The sequence below is a fragment of the Rhinolophus sinicus genome, chromosome 1, assembly GCF_057876585.1.
Source record: "Rhinolophus sinicus isolate RSI-liver-muscle chromosome 1, RSI-T2T, whole genome shotgun sequence".
In the NCBI taxonomy this organism is placed as follows: domain Eukaryota; kingdom Metazoa; phylum Chordata; class Mammalia; order Chiroptera; family Rhinolophidae; genus Rhinolophus; species Rhinolophus sinicus.
The window spans coordinates 36,190,693-36,217,160 of record NC_142501.1 but is presented as its reverse complement, the minus strand read 5'-3'; the positions used below and the strand labels follow the sequence as shown (position 1 = coordinate 36,217,160).

General features: G+C 39.8%; 1 protein-coding gene across 2 annotated transcripts in view; it reads left to right on the top strand.

Annotated features, from left to right (window-relative positions):
- Positions 1-514: 514 nt before the first annotated feature.
- ST8SIA1 (ST8 alpha-N-acetyl-neuraminide alpha-2,8-sialyltransferase 1) overlaps positions 515-26,468 on the top strand; it is a 132,981-nt gene continuing 107,027 nt past the window's right edge. Inside the window, exon 1 of one of the 2 annotated variants that reach the window (XM_019738024.3) lies at positions 515-932. In XM_019738024.3, coding sequence (XP_019593583.1) covers positions 697-932 — 236 coding nt within the window. In that variant the 5' untranslated portion in view covers positions 515-696. The remainder of the gene's footprint in view (positions 933-26,468) is intronic. The other variant, XM_088798332.1, reaches the window with a different exon arrangement.

The window sequence follows — 26,468 nt, the reverse complement described above, 5'->3', positions numbered from 1 at the left end:
AATTCCACCAATCCCCGGGCGTTTGTCTGCGAAGTCCGGGGAGCAGCGGAAGGCTGCAGCGCGCTGCTGAATTAACTGATGAGAGCGAGTTCTTTTCTTCTCCCGGAGGGGTGGGGAGCGAGGGTCCTGGCTGGCGAGGCGGAGAAGCCCGGCGCAGGATAGCGGTCCCGGGCCACCGTGGAAATTTCCAAGGACTTGGCGCGGCGCGGAGAGCGCGTCTGGGGAGGGTGCCTGGCTGCGCAGCGGCGCGGGAGGCGGGGAGAGGCGGCGAAGGGCGCAGGAGCATCTCTCAGAAGGGGACGCCGCGGACTGAGTGTCTGGGAGGGAGCCGAGCCTCTCCCCGGACCCACGCGGAGGGCGACCGTGATGCTGCAGAACTGGCGAGAGCGACTCACCGCCGCCGCTCTCCTCGCTCACAGAGACTTCAGTGCCCGCCTTCTGCAGGGGAAGCGACCATGGCCCATAGCTCGTGACTTGCCCCCAGCTACTTCCTCTTGAAAAAGTTGCATTAAAAAAAAAAATCCTTGCTCTGACCTTTGGGGCTGTGGGGTCTGAAGAAGCGTGAGTGCGAGTGAAAGCAAGAAAGAGAAAGGTGTGTGTGCATGGGGGGCCGGCAGTGGGGACGCCCTCCGCTGCCACTTCGCTTAGAGTTGTGTTGAGGCTCTGGCCCGTGCCCCCCGGGACCTCGGGGCTGAGATGAACCCCTGCGGGAGGGCCCGACGACACACCTCTAGAGGGGCCATGGCCATCCTGGCGTGGAAGTTCCCACGGACCCGGCTGCCAGTTGGAGCCAGTGCCCTCTGTGTCGTGGTTCTCTGTTGGCTCTACATCTTCCCGGTCTATCGGCTGCCCAACGAGAAGGAGATCGTGCAGGGGGTGCTACAACAGGGCACAGCGTGGAGGAGGAACCAGACGGCGGCCAGACTCTTCAGGTATTCCTGTTCTCGCGGCTTCTCCCCACTCGTGTCCTTTCTTCCCACTGCGCCGAGGACAGGGTCACCAGTGAGGACCGCCTCGCAGAGGCATCTTTCGTGCAGTCTTTCTTGTCCTACTCCCCTTCCTGTCCATTCCCAAACAGCAGACAGTAGTCAGGGGTCCTTTCCCACCCCTTACCTCAAAAGATGTGCAGACACCTGTTTCGTCAATGTAAAAAGCCTGCACACGTGTTTCTGCCCTGGCCTGATTTGTATTCAACGGTTTACTGATTCCCGGTGGGAAGGGGAACCCAGGCAACTTTGTCCCTTGCACTTAATGAGAATTTATCTCTGGGCTCAGCAGACTTTTGAAGATACAGGACACTAGAAGCCGGTAAGCGGCATCTTAATGAGGTTAGGTGAGTGGTTGGTAACATAAATCACTAATGAGGGAGTATGGGCAAGTCTTGGGCAGTGGAAACATGAGCACGCAGCCAGCATCTGCTGCTTTGTGCAATGTGCCCTTAACAAACACAGGACACTTCTGGATGCCCTATAAGAGCTGGGTACTGAGTGATTTTTATGTTGAAGCCTCAACAGCTTTCTAATAACAGATATTAATCCCATTTTACCAACCACAAAACTGAGTCTTCAGAAAGATGAGGTACTTCCCCAAGGTCATGTATCTTTGAAGTGTCACAGCTGGAATCTTCATCACAAAAGCTCTAAAGCTCCCAGATCTTTCTCTTAGCTTAGACTGGATCCCTTCCAAAGGATGGGAGATGTGATTTAGGAAGGGTCTTGATATCAGAAAACAAAAAACTAAAACCAGGTTGGATACCAGAACTCTGAGTATCACTCAGACATTGTAGTTTCCCTTCCTTTCTGGGAATTTCAGTTTAAGTGTCCAAAAATAAGTTCTTGGCAGCAGGGGTTGTGTGTGGATTGGAGGAAAGGCAGAGCTGTTTTCCCTTCCTTTCCGCTTCCCTGGGCAGGTTGGGTGACACACCTGTGCTTCCACCTCTGCCAGGCGTCCCTTTCACCTTCAGTCCCTGGGGCTGATGGTGCTGTAGTTGGTGCCTCCTGTGATTGGAGTGGTCTGGGTGGGGGTGCTTTCCTTTGCTCTGCATAGGATCTTCCCAAGTATTATATGGGCAGGTGAGAGGCAATTTAAATGTTCCTCATTACTGTTAGTTACAAATGATCAGAAATATCTATAAATTAAAAAAGGCTTTTAAAACATGTGGTTTCCCTCCCCATCTCAGGCCTGCTCCTGAAAAGAAGGTCTAAGAAATAATAGTCAATTCTTTCAGGAAAAGGTATCTGAATTCTTCTCTAAACTGGGAGGGAAGCCTTTCCTTTCTCTCTCTCTCTTTTTTTAGAATTCTCCTCTCATTGAGTTTAAAATAACCCCACTCCCCTTAAAAGTATATAAGGACTAATCTCTCACCTCCACAACATTGATTGTCGGACTCAAAAGCATCCCAAAGGCTTAGCATGCGTCCAGCAATTCTTTTCTCTGAAGACAGAAAGCACATTCACTTCAAGTAATATAAGGAAATGAGTTAAGAACTTCCCATTGGTTTGCAGTGAAAGTCCATTTCTGTTTTGTATAGGAGGAGGAATAATGAAGCTCTGTTAGAAAATAAATTTCTTTTGAAGGATGTAATCAAGTGGAAAATGCTCCATATTCTGAGAAACACAGACTGATAGTTGTGGAGACACATTTGCCCTTTGCTGTCTGTAGCCTGGGGTAATCTTCAGTGTGTTTGGCTGTCATTTGGTCTAGTCTCTACGTGCAGAGAATTACTTATTAAAATGCACATACTACAAAAACTGCCTAAACACATATCCCTCAAAGTTAGTGTCTATAACACTGTGTAGGAGGCATTGTTGCTTACTGAAAAGAGTTTGGGTTTCAGAGTAGAACCCTGAGTTTTCAGACTGTGCCATGACTGGATAAACAGTAGAGTATCTTTGGCAAGTTACTCTATCTCTTTAAGTCTTAGTTTCCTAATTTATAAATGGGGTAATAACACCAACCTTTCAGGGTTGGTATAAGGTTTAAATAATAAAAAAGAAACTGATGCTAAGTGTGTGGCACATTTACGTAGTCCATGGTGTTACTATAATTGTTATAATTTTCTGCATATGTTACAACTTAAATAAGGACATCCTGCCAGCCCATACGAATTTGGAACATTTTACCTGCCAAATTTGTAGAGAAAATTTATTGGTCTATAGTCTGCCTCCTTCTCTTATACCCCTCGCACTTAAGCTAATGAACAGGGACGAGGGGTTTAAAAAGGTAAAAGTATTATAGTTTGTTAAGTAAAAAAAAAAATTTCAACTCTTCATGTTTAATAAAATCCATTTTTTACCATCTGAATTGTTAGTATGTAGGTAGTAGTGTATGTTTGTTAAATAATAGTAGAAAGTTCAGCCAGAAGCCTTTATTATGTTCAGGAGATCCAAGTTTGGCAAACAGGTATCTGCATTTTCCAGTTTGAAATATATTCTACACAAATATATGTACATAAATGTACACTATGCACTTACTTGTAGGGATATATTCACATTTATTCATAAACCATGGAATAATGTCATGGACATATATATATTCATATGTACATATAAATGTGATCAATCGACTAATATGTGACTACTGCTGTATACTAGGTATGACTTAGGCCCTGCGGGAAAGCAGTGAACAGGATGGACAGATTGCTTCCTCTCAGACAGTTTACCTCCTGCTAGGGGGCGACTGACAAAAACAAACGAGTAGACAAATATGATTTAAAGTACTGTTAAGTGCTATGAGGATGAAAGAAAGTGTTTCACTATGTTTGTAAGCACCAGAATTTTAGAATACATTTTGCCCTTTGTACTTCCATTTTACTTTTGTAAAATTTTGTGGTTTTCTTCTAGCTCAGAACTTGTTAAGTATTGACCTCTCAGAGGGGAACCTTCACAAATCCAATAGGAGAGGGCAGCAAAAAAGTAACAATGCTGCAAAACTTTTGAACTAACTAGGAAGCTCTCCTAACATCCTCCTGACCGTAGAAAGATACAGAAATCAATTGACCCTAGCATAGAAACAAGAAAGTTACTATGCGACTCTTGTTGCTTCTGATTCAATAGTCAAATACTATGGGGAAATGCAAAGTAAAAGTAGCATTTGTCTCTTCCATGAGGTCCTTACCCATTTCAGTTGCTTCTCAGAAATAAACTTCAGCTCAGGATCTATGTGCAAGGCTTGATTCTTGGTACCTGACACGGTAACAACAGCAACAACAACAAGAAAACTAACAAACTATTTGGTGCTTATTATTTGCACGATACTATGCTAAGTGCTTTAAATATATTGTCTCTTTTACTTCTCCTAAGAACCTTGTATAAATGAGTGCATTATTATCCACATTTATAAAGATCAGCATACCCTGGTCCCTATCATCAAGGGGTTTTCTGTAATCCCATGGGACAGGTATATATGTCTATAATTAACCAACTGGAAATAGGGCCATCAAAGAGAGGCAACATTGCAGAGTGAAAAGCTATGGATTTGGGGACTCAGAACATGGCTGGAATTCTGGCTGTGTCCCTTTCTTGTTGTGTGATTATTGGTAAGCTCAACTCAGAGCTTCAGGTTCTCCATTTGTAAGATGGGGTTTATAATTATTTCTTAAAAGTTTGTAGTGAAACTGACATGATAGCATACAGAAAGCACCTACAATGGTGCTCGCCACATACCTCTGTTTAGTACATGGTCGTTGTAACTGTAAATAAGCAAAATGCTGGGGAAGTTTGCAGAACGTGGCATTTCATTTTGTCAGAAGGAGGGAAATCAGAGAAGAGGTCATTTTTGTACTAAGCCTTGAAGGATGGTAAGATGGAGTAGCAGTACTGGGAGGCGAGGCAGGAGGATGCTCCAGGCAGACACAACAGCAAAGGCCAAAGCAGGGAAATTTGGAAGTGCCTGGTGTGCTCCCTGTGTGGAAAGTTAGTAAGTGGCCCACGGACAACATAGTAGAAAGGTAGACTGGGAGGTAGGTGGAAGCCAGCTCACAGTCTTAAGATGGGCTTAAAGTGTAGCTCAGGAGACATGAACAAACATCAAGTATCCAAGGGCACTGGCCATGGGCTAGCTAGCCATTAGCAGAGATGGCACATCACGGCTACTGGTGGATTTGGGGATAGGGGACAACACACCAAAATGCTTTGAAAATCCTGTCTATTCACTGGGTGGTAATCATCACTCTAAGCAGCTATGTTCCTTTTTCCTTTCTCAAATTCTGAATGAAACACTATTCTAAGCAGTTCTATCTTTATGTCCCTATTTTTAAATCTAGGGATACAAGAAGTTTCAGGTATTTCCACAGCTGTGCCGTTGGCTGCAAAAGGGCGCTGGAGGTGGTAGAGAGGTTGGGACAGGTGCAGCTGTCTGTAGATATGAGATGTAAGTTTCATGTTTGTTAGGTTGGGGGATTTGTAGAATTCACTTTACAATCAGATAAGGAAAAAGATGGTTCAGTAAGTTGTAGTGCTTGAGAAAATAAGCTTCAATTACGTTGCGGATTTATAAATGTGAGAAAAGTTGATTAGCAATAACCACAATTGCAAAATTAAATTATTAACATTTATTGGACACAAAAAAATGTACCAGGCCTGGTTCTTAGTTCTTATGTTTGTTAACATTTTTCCCACAGCTACTTATTAAAGTAGATATTTGTATGTTATTTCTTTTTCAGATAAGGAAATAAATGCTCAGAGAAATCTTTTAACAAAATGATGGGGTTGGCTTTTCAACCCAGAGCTATTTGATTAAAAGCTTTGTGCTTCTTCCCTGATAATCTTGGATACATGAAGCATTGCTGTATATGTCTCTTAGGATCTGGCCACGATTACTTCTCTAGCATTATCTTTCATCAGTTTTCCTCTTTATGCTTTAGTTATATTGGTAAGGGTTAGAGTTCCTGAAATAAGTCAGGCTGTGCTGGTTTTGCTTGTATCGTTCCCTCTACTTAGAATGCTTTCCTTCGAGTCCTCACCTCTTGCTCCTCACCTGGCCAAGTCTTACTCGTCTCTTGACTGTGCAGTCTAGTGGTTAAGAGCAAAGATTCCAAAGTTAGCTATGTTCAAATCCTGATCCCACCATTTGCTGTATTCTTCAGCAGGTCAGCCTGCATTGCCCGTGTTTCTCATCTGTAACGTGTGTCTTCTGGTAGGATTGTTGTGAGCATTAGAATAGATGTGTGGAAAATGCTTAGAACTGTTTCTGGAATATAATTCGTGCTTAATCCATGTTAGCTCTTCTCAAGGCAGTTTCCCTTACTCCTTCATTGCTCCCCATGCTGTGTTAGATACTTCTCCTTTCTGCTTTTAAAAAAACACCGTGTGGATGTTCTTGCATTTCTTTCATTTATCCAAAATAGCTACCACTATGTGTCTACCACTATTACTGTGGAAGATACTGGAACTATAACAGTGAACTTACATTCTTGAAATTTATAGGCTAAGGAGGGGAGGCATAATGAATAGAAAACTACACAAGTACAAATATCTGCTAGTGATGCATGCATTTTTCATGACGTATTAACAGTAGTAGGTGGTTGCCTTTTCTGCTGATTCATTCATATTTGCATTCCCAGAGCTGAGCACAGTTCCTGGCACACTAATTTTTGAATTACTGCATGAATGAATGTTTTAGAAAGGTGTGGGACCAGATAGCCAGGCAACAAAGACTTAATGAGGTCCAGCACTCAGCCATGTGAGGATCAAAGGAGTAAATGACAGCCTCTCTATTCTCAGAGAGTTCTTACTCTAGAGCAGTTTCCTGGTCTTAGCACTACTAACATTTTGGGCTGGATAGTTCTTCATTGTGAAGGGTTGTCCCTTATGTTGTAGAATGTTTAGCAGCATCCATGGCCTCTGTCCACTAAATGAGACAAACACATATGTCTCCAGACTTAGCAACGTGTCTCCTGGGGGGCAAAATCGCCCTGGTTGAGAACCACTGCTTTAGACAAACAAAACTAATCCAGTTGATAAGATTTTAAAAACTCACCAAATGTCATGCAATTAAGAGACAAATTTGGAAACTACAAACTATAAATGCTTTGACTACTGGAAGAAGAGTGAATGAATTGTACTTTGATGGATGGCCAGGTCTTAGTTAGAGAAAGGTAAGGAGAGGGGATGCTTTGTGGGAGATTGACTATAACCAGCTGCCTCTATTGAAAGCTTGTGTGAGAGCTGGCTAGGGTTCTCATCAGTGTTCCCCTTAACTCTGGCAAGAGGAGTCCTAGCTCTGTGCCCTACTTTCTGGGGACCTCACTGGTCCTCTGGTCTCAGTCCTTCTTAACAAGGCAGGGCATCAATGAGGCTTTTATAGACCCTGGAATTCTCTGCCCAAACGACCCATGCCCACTTCTATAGCCTGCCTACCTGTGTGGAGGCGTTTTCCCCACCTCTCATCCTGAGGGTGACTTTGCCCCACTGCTGTGTGCACTCCTAGGCTCGAGGGATGGCCAAAGAACAGGTCTTGGCGGGAGGGGAAGGCTGTGGAAGGAACTTGGATATGGGACTGTGCGGTTCACATGTACACTTGGGGGGCTCTCGCTGTGTTGTCATGTCTAGTAGCACCAAACTTCCTGGAGTCTGAGGAGCCCAAATTTGAATCTGGCATTCTAGGTTGTTATGCAGGTATATTTGTCCAGGGAAAAGGACAGGAGGATGGAATATATTTTTTATGTTTGTTGATTTGATGATAACTTTTAAATATTTAGAAACATTTGTACTTTTGTCCTCTGCTTTGCAGATGGGGTGGTTTTTTGCATCTTGGAAGCCTAATTGTCTTCATTTTGGAGAGGAGGGTTTAGGAAACTAGTTGGATCGATTGAATAAGTATATATGTTAGTGGAGAGTATGGCCAGTTTGTCTTTTGACAAAGTTGTAAATCATCTTGGAAGTGATGCTGACTATGTATGTTATGACAGAGTTGATAGACTTCTATCAACAATACTTTTTAGCTTTTCATTCTATTTTGGCTCTACTGAGAGCTGTGCGGCCTTGAGCGAGCTGCTTAATCTCTGTTTATCTGTTTTGTCATCTGAAAAATGGTATAATATGCTGACCCACTTCATAGGGTTATGATGATAATTAAGTGAGATAATTAGTGTAGAATCCATAGCCATTCTCACCTGACTGGGTGAGATGACAGAATGCTTGTTCCTACCTAGAAAGAGTCTGGACTTTGGGGCCCCAGAGAATCAGGTTGTTATCTTGGTTTTGTTATTTATTAACTTTGTAACCTTGAAAAATTTACTTGGCCTTTCTGGGCAGTACTTACCTTGAGAGGATTAGGTACTGAATAATCGCTAATTATTAAGCCATAATGATGAGAAAAGTTGCTTCCTGGGACACATCCTATGCCTATTACTTGTATTTTCAGTAATAGAATATAAAACAATGAAATGTGACCTTATGACACACCCTCTTTTTTTATAGTTTTAGTAATAAGGATGCTATAAAGCCATCAGCAGAATTTTAGGGAAGATAACAGAGCCTGGCCATAAATTACCTATTAATTAATTCATTCATTCATCCATATTTACTAACTGCCTGTATGTACCAGGCAGATGCTGAGATACAGTGAGGAAAGTAAGACATGGTTCCTGATTTTATAAAATTTATAGACTAGTCTAATGTTATTAATTAAGTCAGTAAGAAATTGAGTAATGTAGTGTTTCAAGGGCTGTAGCTTATCTGTTTCAGATAATTATGCTGAGTTTCAAAGCTATTGATTTTTTTCCCTTTCTGTTCGACTATCTGCTAGCTATAGCATTGTGTGAGAGGGAAGCAGCCAAGACCACAAGAGCTGTGTCACTCCTTTAATTAGGTGCCAGAAGGAGGCTGAAATGAATTCAGAGCTACACATTCTCCATTATTCAGGGCTTAAGTAACAGAGTATACTATCAGAGATTTCCAAGTGAGTGTAATGAGAAAGAACATTTTGAACAAAGTGCTTGCTTCAGTTATCAATACAACCAATATATATGTGACTTTATGTTCCTTATGTTATTATAAAAAATTAGAGTGCTTATTATTTGTCTGATTTTGGAAGTAGTAGGTACTGTAGAAAAATTTTAAATGTAGTAGAAAGGAGGAAAAACCCACTCATAATTTCATCTCTCAGAAATATTCATTGTAAACACTGTTTCTTTTGTGCATATTTGTCTGCATATGTATGTATTACTAAATTGTTTTATATCCTCTTTAATTCACTCAATGTTTAACATTTTCTCATAAAATTAAGTAATTTTTAACTTTCAAGCTTGTGATAAAATAGCTTTATGATTTTTATTTTGGAAAAAATTATTTACAGTGAGTTAAAAAATAGTGCCATATTGGAACAAACAACTTTCTTCAAAAAGATCCTTAAAAAGATATCGAAATTTGCATGTTAGAATTTTTCTTTAAAAATTTCTCCACATATATTTGGTAAATATTGAACACCGGAAATCACAAAGTCTCTTTAAAGAGTTCTACTTTCACAAAGTTGGCATTTAAATGATAAGAGCAATGCTATTTTCATTTGTAAAAATGACTGACATTTAATCACCTAGAAATAAACATTGCTAATATTTTGGTGCATATTCTTCCAGACCATTCCATGCCTCTGGGTGCATGTGGGTAAAACAAAAATATAATGAATTTGACAGTACATTGTGAATATTTTTCTGGTAACAGTATATGTAGATTTACATCATCCCTGTTCAATTGCTGTAAGATTTTCCTTTGTTAGGATAGCTAATAATTTATTTTACTAATCCATTGTTATTGGATATTTGTATTGTTGCAATTTCTCACTGCTATAAATAATGATGTGATGAACATGTTTGTGTATACATGTTAAATATTTATCTGTTTATCTTAGTATATATTTCTAAAAGTAGTTTCTTGCCAGCTTTTTTTTTCCTATCGTCAATTCTTTAAACTGGTTTCTTTGGCTGTTCATAAAAAAATCTTTCTTTTGGGCTGAGGGCAGATTTGAGGTTTGTGAGTGAGTAGTGATTACTGCATACATAGCAGACATACAATAATTGTTAACATTGAGTGATAAAATCCCTCTTAGCAAATTGTCAAGAAGCCAAAGCAGCTAAGACAGATTTCCATACAACTGGATACGTACAGTGGCAGACTCTCCCCTGACTGAGCATTGTGGAGACCTCGCTATGAGGCTTTGACTTAGTGCCCTGAGCAGTGACTTTATCTGTCACGGTTTTCCTCTCCATCAATAGTACAGTGTTTCATCTACGGTTAGAAGGCAGTGTCTTTGTGGGACCCTTTGCGTCATTGTTGTAGGACTTTAGCAATTAAATAAAACTGCAATTTAAAAAGAAAAATGAGCTTTTCCTTCATGATAAGGTAGAAAATTCAAGGAAAAAGAAAACTATCTTAAATAAAACAATGGTATTTTCTGACTCCATTACTTTAAGAGTTGTTTTCCTATTTACTATAATTAATAGCTGTGGGCTTGCATCTGGAGCAGATCATACCCACCTGAGTGGAGGGTGAGGGCGTGGTAAAAAGGCACAGAAATCCCGTGATGGTATTTTGTTGGGTTAGGTTTTTGGAGCTTGAGTGTTGATGGTTGTGCTGACGTTGGGCTATGTCATCTCTACCCCAAGTCCTTCACTTCCTGTGCATTTGTTTTAGATCCCTCATCACAGTTGTACTAAGTGCCTAATACACATTCATGATAGGAATAAAAAAAATTAGATTGCCTGAAAGGACTGTCTACAGCTGTCTGAACACCTCTCAGGGCTAATTTCATTTGTTGCCTAATATTAAGATTCCATGCAATGTTCACTACTATATTCATTTATGCACTCCTCCATTCAGTCTTTTGTTATAATCTGTTCAGTGTCATAATCCATTCCTCTGAAATAGCTATTCAGTGCCTTCTAGGTACCAGGCATATAGGTGCTGAGAATAAAGTGGTTAGCCAGCAGGACGTGGCCTTCCCTCATAGGACATACAAAAGCACATAGCACACATTATTTACAGGAGCAGCTTTGGTGTCCAAAAAGTCTCTCAACCCCTTTTTATGGAGGGAAAACAAGCCAAAGTTTAAGTTCACTCTCAGAATTCAGCTGTGTATTTCTGGATTTGGGACAGCCCAGAGAGTCCCTAAATGCCTCCTGTGGTCCATTCAGTGTTTGGCCTACATCGTGACTGTGAGGCCAGAAGCCTTGGTGCAGTTTAGTGGTATAATATCTGTTGGCTCTGGTTAACCTATGCAACATGTGAACTGTGAGAGAGGAAAAGCCCTTTAAAACACTGCTAAAAGATACATGAGTCCATGGGGGAAGCAAAGCTCAATTACCAGGAGAATAAAAGAGACCAAGAGGCAGGCAGGCTTGGATGGGGATTGCTGACTTTGTAAGCAGCACACCCCCACCCAACTAGCCCCCCTGCCATAATATAGGGGAGAGAAGGAGGGGTTGTTCATCAGGAAGGGGAATGGTGGGAAACAGGACAAAGACACTGAGGGCTGGGCAGTCTCACTTTCTGGTAAAAACACGAAGTCATTTTATTTTTCCCTAGTCACTGCTTCAATTATGTGTTGTCAAATCTACCTCTTGACCCCCATCCCTGCTTCACCTTGATGACTCTAATGGGTCTCTGACCAGCTTGGCCAGATTTTGTCCATTTGCATCCGCCTTGATTATTGGGACAATCTTATTCTGGTATTTAGCTCAGTGTTCTTGATTTTAAAGCTCAATGAAAACTCTTGGGTCTACCAGTTCTGCTTCCTTCAGTACCGCTTGAACCTCCAGCAGCTCTGAGTGGAAGTGAGAAGGGCATTCTCTGATGCAGAGCCCCACTCCCCTCTTTCAGGCACGGCTTCTTCCCCGTTGGGCAGGGAATACATGAATATTCACAGTCCTTTATCTCCGTGATTGCAGCTTCTCAGGTGAACCCTGACAGGCTGCCCACATGCTGTAAGGGCATATTGTCCTGGTTCCTTTGCCTGCTGGGTAGCCTGCTAGGGTGCAGTACTAGTAAACATGCCATCCTTGCCACTCCAAAGGGATTTTTCACTGCCTACCCTTCTCTTCACCATCTCTTTCCATTTCTGTTTTCCTTTCTAGATAGCGCAGGGCCAGTGCAGCAAATGAGCCAAGGAAACAAACAAAAAAAATGTCTGTTTCTCTTTATTGCAGACCCTCACAGTCTTTACAAGTGATTATTTTGGAACTCCCCGACTCCGTCTTCCCTCTGTATCTGCGGGGAGGAAAAACACTTATCTCCAGTCTCCACAGGGGTGGACAGACAATAGCTTCACCCCCAAAACATGGCACTCCCAAGGCTGATCACTCCTCTCAGTCCTTCCCCAGTATGAATCACCTGTGTGGTGGCTGGACTGGTTTTCTGGTCTTGTACTAGTTAGAACACCTGTAGAGAGGTGATTGGTGCTGACTTCTGGCAGCTTTCTGAACTTAAAAGATGGGGCACTTGGCCCATGTTAGTCTCTGTTTTGTCCATGACCATAATTCCAAGATAGAAGGGAAAAAAAAACCCTCACATTTTGTTATACCTTTCCCCTGGATAAGTTTTGGGCCCTTACAAAACTCCATCATTGTTCACTGTTTCTTGAAAGGATCCCTGTGGGCCCCAGAAATAGCAAAATGCTCAACTGGGTCAGTTCATCTTGAACAGATGATTCAAGGTTTCACATTGCAAAAAGGTATCCAAGCACCCACCCCCTATTTTGGAGGCTTAACCATTAATGTCTCCAACTGTCACCTCCCCCTTTAGAGTCACTCTTCTGCAGATTCTTTCTCATTTCCTTTTTTTCCCCCCAGTTCAGGAAACTTGGGGGCCACCCAACAGGTATTGGCTAAGCAGAGTCTAGCTGGGGGATGATATCTCTCTGGCCAGGTACCCCTAGTCCTGAGTGTCTTGGGTGTTCCCTCTTTTTCAGGGGAGGGAAGAATCTCTACTTCTCAACAGGGTCCTCTCTCTCCCCCAGTTTTTCTTTTTTGTTGACTAGGATTGGGACTGGTCTTGGTAGTGGGGCTGGATGGCTAATCAGACCTCCTACCTCAAGCCCTGCTGCGGGTCTCGCTACATATCCAGTGGTTCTCTCAACTTAGAATGTGGAGTATTTAGCAGCTATTTCTCCAGCTTTGGGCTTAATTCCAGCATTAGATTCCACTGAATATCCTGTAACAAATGGAGGGAACCTATAAAGAAGCCAGAAGATTGCTCTTGGTGTATCAGATTTCAAGGCTTATAATTTATAAGCAGTCCAAAACATCCTCTTTGGACTTTTAAAATAGAGATGCAATATGGCAAATTAAATTCATATTTCATTAGCATTTACTGAGCACCAGTTATGTGCAAGCACTATGCTAGATGCTTTCATGCACAATATATCCGTCTAACCCTATACTTTAAAATCAGCTGTTTTTCAGACAATGATGATGATATTTTTAGTAATTTAGTTGTTATTTATTTTGTGTCTGCCACATGCCAAGCACTGTTTTAGGCACTTTACATGGTGTTATCATTTAACATTCACAAATACTCTATGAGGGAGATATCATTATACTTTTTTTTTACATAGAAACAGGCTATAATTATTTGCCTAAGGCCATTTAGATTGTAAGTGGTTCTGAGAGCTATATTTAATGAATGCTTACTATGTGTCAGACCCTCTTTTAAATAATTTATGTATGTTCACATTATCATAGCAGCCCTATAAGATAGTCCTTCCCCCACTACCGCCAAACAACACAGATTTATTGTTTTACGTTTCTGTAGGCTAGGAGTCTAACATGGGTCTCAGTGGGTTAAAGTCAGTGTCAGCAGGCTGCATTTCTTTTCAGAAGCTCTAGAGGAGGATCCATTCCCTTCCACAGAGGGGTTGTTGGCAGAATTCACTTCCTTGTGGTTGTATGGAGAATGTTGTCATTTCCTTGCTGGCTGCCAACTGAAGGCTGTCCTCGACTTCTAGAAGCCACCCTCCTTCCTGGCCCATGTTTCCCTTCTTCCTACTTAAACGTTCCCAAGGGCAGGTCGGGTCTTGTTTTTTTCCTTTTTTTCCAGACTTTATTTTTGAGAGCAGTTTTAGGTTCCCAGCAAAACAGAGAGGAAAGTAGAGATTTCCTACATAGTCTCTGCTCCCACACGTGCATACCCTCCCCCATTACCAATATTCCCCATCAGAGTTGTACATTTGTTATAATGGATGAACCTACACTGACATGTTATAGTCTCCCAAAGTCCATAATTTTACCTTAGAGTTCGCTCTTGGTGTTGTACATCCTATGGATTTGAACAAACGTGTAATGACATGGAGCCATCATTATACGTAGTATCATACAGAGTAGTTTCACTGCCCTAAGAATCCTCTGCTCTCTGCCTATTCATCACTCCCCTCTCCCCTAACCCCTAAAAACCCCTGATCTTTTTAGTCTCTCCATAGTTTTGCCTTTTCCAGAATGTCATTTGGCTGGAATCATCCAGTAGGCAGCTTTTTCAAATTGGCACTTTTCACTTAATAATATGCATGTAAGTTTCCTCCATGACTTTTCATGGCTTGATAACTCATTTCTTTTTAACACTGAGTAATATTCCGTTGTATGTATGTACCAGTTTCTTTACCCATTCACCTACTGAAGGACATCGTGGTTGCTTCCAAGTTTTGTCAATCATAAACAAAGTTGCTGTAAACATTTGTGTGAACATAAGTGTTCAGCTCCTTTGGGGAAATACCAAGGAGTGTGATTGTTGGATTGTATGGTAAAAGTATGTTTACTTTTGTAAGAAACCACCACACAGTCTTGCAAAGTGGCTGTATGATTTTGCATTCCCACCAGCAATGAATGAGAGTTCCTGTTGCTCCACATTCTCGCTGGTATTTGGTATTGTTGGTGTTCCGGATTTTGGCCATGCCAGTAGGTGTGTGGTGGTATCTCACTGTCATTTTAATTTGCATTTTCCTGATGACATACGATGTGCAGCATCTTTTCATATGCTTATTTGCCATCTGGTGAGGTGTCTGTAAGGTCTTTGGCTTTTTTTTTTCAATGAGGTTTGATTGACATATAATATTATATTACTTTCAGGTGTATAACAAACACAATGATTCAATATTTGTATCAACTGAAATGATCACCACAGTAAGTCTAAGCAACCACCATCATCACACATGGTTATAAAGTTAGTTTTCTTGTGATGAGAACTTTAAAAATCTACTCTCAGCGACTTTCAAATATACAGTGCAGTATTATTAACTATAACTACAGTCATCATGCCGCACGTTATATCCCCAGGACTTATTTATTTTAATACTGGATGTTTGTACTTTTTCTACCTCCTACACCCACGTCACACCCCTCTCCTGCCTCTGGCAGCTACCAATCTGTTCTCTGTATCTGTGAGTTCACTTTTTTTCTTTTGCCCATATTAAATTAGGTTTCTTTTTTTTCCTTTTTAAATTTTAAGAGTTCTTTACATATTTCAGAGAACAGTCCTTTATCAGCTGTGCCTTTACAGGCTTGTCTTCTCATTCTCTTGACAATGTCTTTTACAGAGCAGATGTTTTTAATTTTAATGGAGCCCAGCTGATCAATTATTTCTTTCATGGATTGTGCCTTTGGTGTTATAGCTAAACATGCACTGCCATACCTAAGGTCATCTAGGTTTTCTCCTTATGTTATCTTCTAGAAGTTTTATAGTTTTGCATTTTACATTTAAGTCTATAATCCATTTGGGTTAATTTTGTGAATGATGTAAAATCTGTGTCTAAGTTCATTTCTTTTGTGTGTGGATGTCCAGTTATCTCAGCACCATTTGTTGAAAAGACTAATATAGTTATATTTTATTGATGGAGAATCTGAAATGAAAAGAGCTTAAGAACCTTGCTTGGGATTATGCAGTTAGTAAACGGTCTCTCTGGCTCTGAGGCTCATGGGATCTAGGGCTCTTGGCTCCTTACTATGCTGAATCGATCCTTTGCAGTAAGACCCATATTGACATTCAGGGCTTCAAGTTACAGCCTGATACTTCCTTATAGTGCAGTGTTTTAACTCAAAGGAAATAACGTCAAATGATAAAATTTCAGTCTGTGAATGTGAATTAACACTTGCAGTATTCCACTATTGTTAATATCCAAGGCTTTTTTTACCACCCACTCCTCAAGGATTCTGCAAAAAAAAGCCGTGAACTGCAGTCATGGGGACGGTGTCTCCTTTCTCTCTCTGCCTGAAGTCTCTGATTGATCCCAGTGGGTTACTTTTAGGGTTTCTGTTTTATTTTTTTTCTCTTCTACTTAGCTGTCACAGCTCACTTGCTTAATTCCCTTTTATATCTGTGAGATGGATGCCAAGAAATTATACCAACTATGCTATGGTCAGAAGAACTAAAACCTGTACAACTGTAAGAAACAGAAGTGGAGTAGCCAACTGTGTGGAGACTATTTCTGTGTCATCTGAACAGAGAAGTTATTCTTTCTCTTCTCTCCAGTACTGACATCCCCAGGGGTTTTTCTTTTGGGGTCAGTCACTGTCTCTGAAATGGAATCCATGTGATAATATTTTGAGTTATTCTGAAAGATAATCTAGAGGTCTAATGTACAATTTATGTTTTTTGAAAATTCTTTATTAAGATAATGCATTTCTATTGTAAATGATAAGTTTTATACAAGTGTATATTAAGCAAACATAGATCTCCTTAATCTCGTTTCTTAGAGGTAAACAATGTGAATGTTTTAATGTGTATCCTTTCAGACATTCTACTTTTCAGAGTATAATTTATTATCCAAGCTGGGATACTTAAGGTAAAATACTATCATTATTCCAGGACAATAGGCATAAACTAGGACTATTTCAAACAAACCAGGATGTGTAGTCCCCCTACTATATGTGAGTTTTTCTATCTACATTTATAGAAACATCTAGATATACTCCATATGGGTATTTTCTATATATAGTGATGTCCCCTAAGATGGCTCCCAATGGTCCCCACCTCCTGATATTCATGTGCCATCCCCTTCCTTTGAGTGTAGGCTGGATTTAGTGATTCACTTCTAGAATAGGATAGAATACTGCAGAAGTGAGGGTATCTCACTTCTGAGATTAAGTTATAAAGACCATGGCTTCCATTTTAGGTGCTCTTCTTTCTCTTTTTGGATCACTTGCTCTGAGAGACAGCAGCTATCATGTTGTGAGGACCCTCAGGGAATTTATGGAACTGAGATAAGGGACATGTGGTAAGAAACTAAGGTGTCTAGTCAATGGTCAGTAGGGAACCGAGGTCACCAGCAACCAAGGAGGTGAACTGGCAAGTGGATCCTCCAGCTTTAGAAGACTGCAGCCTCAGGCGACAGCTTGCCTGCAACTTCATGAGAGACCCTGAGCCAGAACCTTCCATCTAAGGCACACCTGACCCTATGTGAGAAAATAAGTCTTTGTTGTTTGAAGCTGCTGAATAATGCATTATATAGTAATAAATAACAGATTTATTAAGTAATAATCAAATCATGTTACAAAAATTGTTTTTAACAACATTCTTCTTTTCCTACCCACAACTTATCTGTCAGTAATACCTCATTTAGTATGTGTACTACAAAGCAATTCTATCTCATTAAAAAAAGAGGGAGAGAATATGAAGTTCCATTTTAGGGTTGAACATAGTGTCTTCCTTCCTTCCTCCCTCCCTTCTGTCCTTCCTTCCTTCCTTCCTTCCTTCCTTCCTTCCTTCCTTCCTTCCTTCCTTCCTTCCTTCCTTCCTTCCTTTTAAACCAAAAAGGTTTAACAAACATCCTGGAAATATATTGTTCTTCTGCAATTATCTCTACAGGATAGCTTCCTAAAGAGAAAATTTCAGGGTCACGAAGCAACACGTTTAATTTTAAATTGATATTTATGAATTGTCTTCCATTGTGACCAAAGAGCCTGTTGGCCTTTCCAATACTGAATATTATTAACTTTAAAATGTTTTGATAATATATGGTGATGGAAAGAGAACTGACTCTAGGTGGTGAATACACAATGTGAGATATAGATAATGTATTACAGAATTGTACACCTGAAATCTATGTAACTTTACTAACAATTGTCACCCCAATAAACTTTAATTTAAAAAAATGTTTTGCTAGTATATAGGTAAGAAATTATACTTTTAATGATTTAGTGAGACTGAGCTTTATTTCTTTATTTCTGAAGATTTCCTCTCCTGTGAAGGACATTTCCATGTCTTTGCTACTTACTTCTTGAGTTGTTCATCTCTTTTTTGATACCCAAAGTGTCCTGTGTTTGTTAAAAGAATCTGTTAACAGATTCTCTTTTGGTCATATCTGTGGCAAATATTTTCTTCCAATTTGTCTTTTGCTTTGCTTATGTTTATTTTTATTTTTTAATTTTTCTGTAAAGACTTTAATAAAATAATCAGGCAATCAACTTCATCAGTTTTTTCTTTTATGGCTTTTGAACCATTCTGTCCTGATTCCTACAGTCCAAGATATTTTCATCTGATATTTTATGATTTAACTTTTTGCATTTAAATTTTAAATTGATTTGTCATTTATTTTAGTATAATTAGGTAGAGATCATATATTTTCCCTATATGTTCTTCTTTTTACAAGATTTTTTAAAAAATATAGCTAACATGCAATATTATATTAGTTTCAGGGGTCCACCATACTTAGTCAACAATTATACACCTAAAGAAGTGATCACCATGATAAATCCAGCAACCATCTGACACCATACAATGCTATCACAATATTATTGACTATATTCCCTATGCTATACATTATGTCCCCATGACTTGTTTGTTTTATTCTGGAAATTAGACCTCTTATTCTCCTTCACCTTTTCCTGCCTTTTTAAATGTTTCAATTACAGTTGACATTCAATATTATTTTATATTAGTTTCAGGTTTACAGCATAGTGGTTAGACATTTATGTAATTTAAGAAGCGATCCCCCTGACTAGTACCCACCTGGCAGAATACATAGTTATTACCATATCATTAACTATATTCCTGTGCTTTACTTTACGTCCCTATAACTATTTTGTAACTACCAATTTGTACTTCTTAATCCCTTCATCTTTTTCACCCTCCCCCCAACCACTTCCCATCTACCACCCCAACAAATCTAGTACCCATCTGACACCATACATAGTTATTGCAATATTATTGACTATAATCCTTATGCTATACCCTACATCCCCATAACTACTTTGTAACAACCAATTTGTACTTCTTAATCCCTTCCCCTTTTTCACCCACACCCCCAAAACCCCTCCCATGTGGCAGCCATCAAAGTGTTTTATGTATCTATGAGTTTGTTTCTGTTTTGTTTGTTTATTTGGTTCTTTACATTTCACATATAAGTGAAACCTCATTGCATCTTTCTTTCTCTGTCTGACACTCCACTCAGCATAATACCCTCCAGGTCTGTCCATGCCACCACAGATGGCAAGAACCCATCCCCTTCCTTGGCCGAGCAATATTCCATTGTATATACGTACCACCTCCTCTTTATCCATTCATACATCGACAGACACCCAGGCTGCTTCCACATCTTGGCCATTGTAAACAATGCTGCAATGAACAGAAGGATGCACTGGTCTCCTCGAAGTAGCATTTTGGGTTTCTTTGGATAAATACCAAGAAGTGGGATTACTGGGTCCTTCTTTGTCTCTTGTTACAGCCTTTCTTTTGAAATCTGTTTTGTTTGGTGTAAGTATTGCTACTTCAACTTCTTTTTTGTTTCCATTTTCATGAAATATCTTGTTCCTTTACTTTTAGTCTGTGTGTGTTTTGATCTGGAGAGTCTCTTTTAGGCAGCATACGTAAAGGTTTTGTTTTCTTATCCATTCAACCCTCCTATTTCTTTTGATTGGAGCATTTAATCCATTTACACTGAAAATAATTCTTGGTTTGTAGCCATTCCCATGTTATTATTTATAATTTTGATATTTTTTTATTTTTTTCATTTTAAAGAAGTCCCTCTAAGTTTCTATGTGATACTGGTTTGGTTGTGATTAACTCCTTTAGCATTTTTTTTTTTTTTTCTGGGAAGCTCTTTATCTGTCCTTGGATTCTAAATGATAGCCTTGCTGGGTAGAGTACCCTTGTTTTTAGGTCCTTGCTTTTCATCACATTGCATATTTTGTGCCAATCCCTTCTGATTGCAAAGTTTCTGTTGAGAAATCAGCTGGCAATCTTATCGGAGCTCCCTTATAAGTTATTAATTGCCTTTCTCTTGCTGCTTTTAGGATTTTCTCTTTGTCTTGAACATTTTCCATTTTAATTATAATGTATCTTGGTGTGGGCCTATTTGGGTTCTTCTTGTTTGGGACTCTCTGGACTTCCTGGGCTTGTGTGTCTCTTTCCTTTGCCAGGTCAGGGAAGTTTCCAGTCATTATTTCTTCAAACAATTTCTCAATCCCTTACTTTCTCTCCTCTCCTTCTGGTACCCCATAATGTGAATGTTGTTATGCTTGACATTGTCCCAGAGGTCTCTTAAATTTCCCTCATTTAAAAAAAAAAATTCTTATTTGTTTTTGCTGTTGATTGGGTTTTTTCTGCTGCCTCTTCTTCTAAATCACTGCTTAGATCCTCTGCTTCATCTAGTGTACTGGTGATTATTCCTTTTAGTGCATTCTTCATTTCAATTATTGTATTCTTCACTTCTGACTGGTTCTTTTTTATGGTTTCTATGTCCTTTTTTATGCTTGCTATCTCTTTGCTGAAGTTCTTACTAAGTTCCTTTAGCATCCTTATAACCATTGTTTTCAACTGTTTATCTGGTAGGTTGCTTGCCTCCATTTCATTTAGTTCTTTTTCTGGAGTTTTCTCCTGTTCTTTTATTTGGGATGTATTTGTTTGTTTCCTCATTTTGGCTGATTCTCTGTGTTTGTCTCTATGTACTAGGTAAATCTGCTATGTCTCCCAGTCTTGGCCAAGTGGACTTACATTGTAGGTACCCTGGTACATTCTCCCTCGTTACCTGTTCTGGGTGTTCCAGGAGTGTCCCTTTTGTGGGTTGTGTGTGCTATCCTGTTATAGTTGAGCCTTGATTGTTATTGGCACATCAGTGGTTGGGATTGACCCTCAGGCTGATTGGCTGTGGGGTTTGGCCATGTCCACAACTTACAGGCTGTTATGCAGTGGGCTTTCTCCACTGAGTAGGATTTGCCTTAATGAGCTCTGGTGCTTGTTGAGACTGCCTATTGGGTATGCTGCTTGTAGGGCTAATTGGGTGGTGCTCTGCTGTGGTCTGAAGCCAACCTCCAAGTATGTTGATTCTTCTTTTTTTTAGTATTTACTTCTTGTGTTTTGTGTTCTTTAATGGGCATGCTTTTAATGTTTCTTCAGTGAATTTAATGCTGGATTTCTTTATTCTTCCTCTCTTTCCCATGTCCCCCTCTTCAGTTGAATCTTACCCCTCAGCAGTTTCTTGTTCTGTGACCTTGGGCAAGTTACTGACATAAAAAGAAAGTGGAGCTTAGAGAGGTAGTGAGGGGCTGAGTTAGAATGCAAACTTAGGAGTCTGTGACTTCAGGGCCCGCACTCTATGCGTTCTCTCTCATAGGCTCAAAAATGATTTGGAAGCTTACTTGCTTCCAGTCTCTCTCTTTTCCTCTAGCTGTATCTCTGTCTCTACCCCCATCCCTCCTTCCCTCTCTCTCCCTCCCTGTCCCTCTCCCCTTCTTTTTATTTACTTTCTCCTTCCCACTGTCCCCTCTCCTTCTCCCCTCCTCCTCCTCTCTCTTCTTCCCTCCTCCTTTTCTCTCCCCTTCCTTCCCTCACTCCTTTGCTACCTCTCTCCCTGCTACCCTCCCTTAATCCCTCTCTCTTTTTCTCTTCCACTCATCCTCCCCCCCACCCCGCTTATTGTTTATGGATCCTCTAAATCTGGTTACCAAACCTCATCCCAGAATGCATTGTGTTTAAATCATTGTGGTGGAAATCTGCAATTGATATACCAGGCATCCAGATATACCATTACAGTGACTGGAAACAAGTGTGATGGACTTCTGACTTTAAGAATGATGGACTTCATCATATAGCATTGCTATCTGTGAGTGGATTGTGTGTGTGTGTGTGTGTGTGTGTGTGTGTGTGTGTGAGGGTGTTTCCCTGAATTTGTTTGTTTGCCTTAACCAGTTTCTTCTTTTCCAGTTATTCCAAGTCCTTAATTCCTTCACTATCTCAAGGACTCTTGCTGCATAGTTTCCTGTTACCCTTCACTACCCTAAGGTCTTCAGTTTGACAGGAAACACAGCTCACTGTGAGAGCCTTAAATCAAATGAATCTGGTTTCTGGAAATATCATTATTTTAGGAGGGAGCACTGGAGGGTGGGTAGGAAAATAGTTTGGATTTTTGTAGGGAAATGGAAAGCAAGAGGCAAAATAGAAGTCCTGTTCAGCAGAAAAGAAACAGGGATAGGTTATAAAAATCAGTGTGTGTTAATTTTGCTGTATTTTCTCTACATGAATCCTACTTCAGAGAAAAATTGATTGCTCTAAACCAAGTCTTTTGTTAGTAAAGCACAGGTTTGTCATAGGTGGTTGAGATGGGGATGGGAAAGGAGTAGGAAAAAATGACAAAAATAGAAACTTCTTACTTGCAAGTGATAGAATTTACAACTCTGCTTAGCACATCTTTTTTTCTTTTTTCCAACAAATCATTTTTGAGCTCCTACTGTGATGGTAACTTTGAGGAGAGATAGGAATAAAGTGTAAGGCATAGTCTCTGACCTCCAGGTGTTTGTAGACAATGGTTCAGACCACTAAGTACTGGTACCTAAGAGTAGAGAATGCTGAACTTATTCTTGAAGGATGAGTGGAATTTGAAGTGGCAGAGAAATAGTAAGAACCTGAGAAAGAGCATGAGAAATGGTTTTGGGTTTCAAGTTAGTCTGGAATCGTTGCTTTGAACAGAACAAGTGAGTGTGAGAAATGAAAAGAAAATCTTGGGCAGTTAGGATACGGTTTAATAGGAGTTTGAAACAGAAAATGAAAATTCATTTCATTTTTTTTTTAAGTTCTTAGTTATGGAAGTAACTCAGAGTATGATTAAGAGCATGAAACTTGTAGTTTTGTGGGGGCAGATTGGCAGAGGTTAAGGACATGAGTTAAAAAACAGTCATGTGAAGATCCCTATGTAGAGTGCAGATGAAGGGAATATCATGGTATCAGTAGATCTAAGAGACTCAGTAGAAAACCTTCCAGATGAAAACAAAGATTATTTAGTAGAGTTAATGGAACAGAGGGAACATGCACAATAAATAAGGTTTGAGCCTCAAGTGCCGCTATTCAAAACTGGACTGACAGGCAAATTGCCATTATTTATGACCTCTTGTGTTGAGTCATAGAATCTGGGCTGGAATTGAGGCTTCTTTTGCCAGTTGAGCCAGTTATTATTTCATTATTTTTCTTTGATATTTTTCCAGTTTTTAGATGGGATTCTTCATGCATTCTCATAGCTCTTTCGTCAGTAATATGTTGAATTGTCTTCAAGTGATTCTCCAGTAGATGCTCCTGTGAGTGAAAAGGCAAAGTTATCACCATGATGGCATCAATAGAGAAGGAGGTTAAAACTCTGTTAGGAGATCTATGGGCCGGCTTCCTTCTTTTTCTTTGATAATATGGGATAAGTGTATTTGAGAGGTCTTTTATGACTGACAGTGTACAGTGAATGCTAGTACTTGTGAGCATGGAGGAGGGAAGAGGAGAGTGTAAGACCAGACCAGTTCCACTTTAGCTGCTTTGTGAATCCTTCTGTTCTGGCCCAGTGTGCAGTGGATGTTGGTGCACCAGGTTGAGCAAGTGAGGGTCTGGATAGATGGGAGAGGTAGACTCCTTGACATACTTTCCCCCTTCCTTTATCCCTCCTCACATAAACCAGTCCAATGCTTTAATGACCACAAAGCTTTTGATTATTCCACGTGCACCCTTTGCCCTGCAACACACCCAAACATAGACACTCATAAGTAGAGCAAGTACAACCAAAATATTTTTTCAATATACAGACATTTTTAAAAAAATGAAAATCTCTAAATTTGCATTATGAGCAAATACCAAGGTGTAAATACAGCATATTTGCTGGTGCCAGGTATTTTACCAATGATTAGCCAGCCCATATGGCCTGGGACAGCTTCCTGCTGACAACACATGCCTTGGCTCCAGGCATATTCCAGATATAAAAGTACCTGTGTGAGAAGTTACAGCAATTACCATAAAATTGGTAAATCGAGCATATGCATAAATTTATGAATATTAGTATAATTAAGCGGACATTCCAAAGATTCTATTTTGTTGTTGAATATCAGGGGTATCTGGCTTAGTTCTCTAGGTTCACTGAAATAGGGTGACATTTGTGGACAAGTGGTTACCCCAGCCCTTTGGCACAGGCTGGAATCTTCTTGCTTCTTCACATTTTCAGCTCCCTTGAACATTATCCCGTTTTCTATCCCTGCTGATTTCTGTGTGGAAATAGCTCTTCCAACATTTGTTCTGTGCTTTTTCTGTTTTCTTTGTTGATAAAAAAGTGTGTTTATATGGTGGCTTTAATGCACTGAGTTTTCTTGTCCTCCTATTTTACCTATTTTTATTTTATGTTGAAAATGAAATCAATAATAATAATAGCTACCTTTGAGAGATGTGACAGGTTTGATGCAAAGCACAATCTTATTTAGTGCCTTTACTAACCTATGAGGTAAGTACCTTTTCATTCTTGTTTTCCATTTGAGAAAATGAGGCTGAGTGACTTTATGAGACATACCCAAGGTCTCATATATAGAGAGATATGGAGGCAGAACTCAAATTCAGGATAGTTTGTTTCCAAGGCCTACTAACTATGAACTATTACTATACCAGCATATTTATGGATGATTCATATTTGACCTGTAAACAATACAGGTATGTCTCAAAGTTGTTCAAAAATTATAGCATAAAATATTGTCAGTGTAAATATTCATCTGTACATACCAGTTAGTCCAATAATGCACAAGAAACTAAACTTTTCTGCTAAGTTAATAAAAAATATATGGTTTACTTGGTTTAGCAAAGTATTTTGAATTTGCCCATATTGACTACTTTAATGCCTTTTAGGAATTCAAGTATCAAATTATTAATTTTTAAAAAAATTTCTGTGATGCTCCTACTGGGTTGGCATAACAAATACAAACATAGTCTGCCTTTTGGTTAATCCAGCAATGACTGGAGTAATTTACATTTACAAACAAGAGCAGTAGCAATGAAAAATCATGGCCAATTCCCCACAACACTGATGATGTACTGATGAAGCATGTCTTTTTTAACAATTGTGGGAATTTTAAAACTGCATGTGTCAGGCACAAAAGAAGCATTGTTATAGAGCCAAGTGTTGCAGGGCAACCAGGCTTCTTTGTAGAATGTTGAATGAGAATCCTTGGTAAACTCTAAACATGTGGAATTCTAGTATTGGAATACTAATTTTTAATAACACTTAAAACTTGTAGACTGTTAGTAGGTGGTCCTTTGTTACAAAGAAAGACTAAAATTTCTGGAGAGACATTTGACTCTTAGAACTCGAGAAGTGTCTTACTGTTTTCATCACTTTGTGTCCTGTCACTAGGATCTGTTGGTCCAGTATCCTGGCTAAAAGTGATCCAGGGCAAAAACAGCAGGAGGCAAGAGTTTAAAAACTAGTTAGTTTATATGCTTATTTAGAGGACGGGGAGGATCATATTAATATTAACCCTTTACCTTTAGAGTATACACTAGAATTTATGGAGTATTTCACCAGCTCCTCTTGATTTTGATTTAAGCATCCATAAGTCTGGCAGGTGGGGTGGTTACCAGCATCGGCATTTTACAAACAAGCACCAGAGAAAGAAAGTGACTGGCTCAATATCAAACTTGCTAATTCCTCACCCCTTTGAATGTCCCTCCCCTCCTTTTTGCCTATGGGATAAAATCTAAATTTCTTAACCAGCCATATAAAGCCCTTCACAGTCTGGGCCCTGCTAACTTTCTGAATTTAATCTCCTTTGCAAACTATTACATGTTTATTTACCAGGTATATTCGACCTTCTATCCATGCCAAGTACTGTGTTTCCTTGAAAATAAGACCTAACTGGAAAATAAGCCCTAGCATGATTTTTCAGGATGACATCCCCTGAACATAAGCCCTAATGCATCTTTTGGAGCACAACTTAATATAAGACCCGGTCTTCTTTTCGGGGAAACACGGTACTTGTGGCTTTGTTAATCGTGCTCAGGGTCTCCCAATTTTAGGATTTAGTGGGTTAGAAAATTACCAAATAAATAAGTGGACAGTGTTGGTAATTTTATATTTTGGCAAGTAAGGAAATTATAAAATACAACCATTTTATTAAAGACTTTACATGTTAACATCAAAATACAGAAAGGACATTACTTCAGAAGAAAGGCTGCTGATGAAAATAAAATATGAAAGCCTGACTCATTGTTTGCATTTTCCTCGTTTTGCCAGAGACTGGAAAAAAATTTTTCTGCACTGGC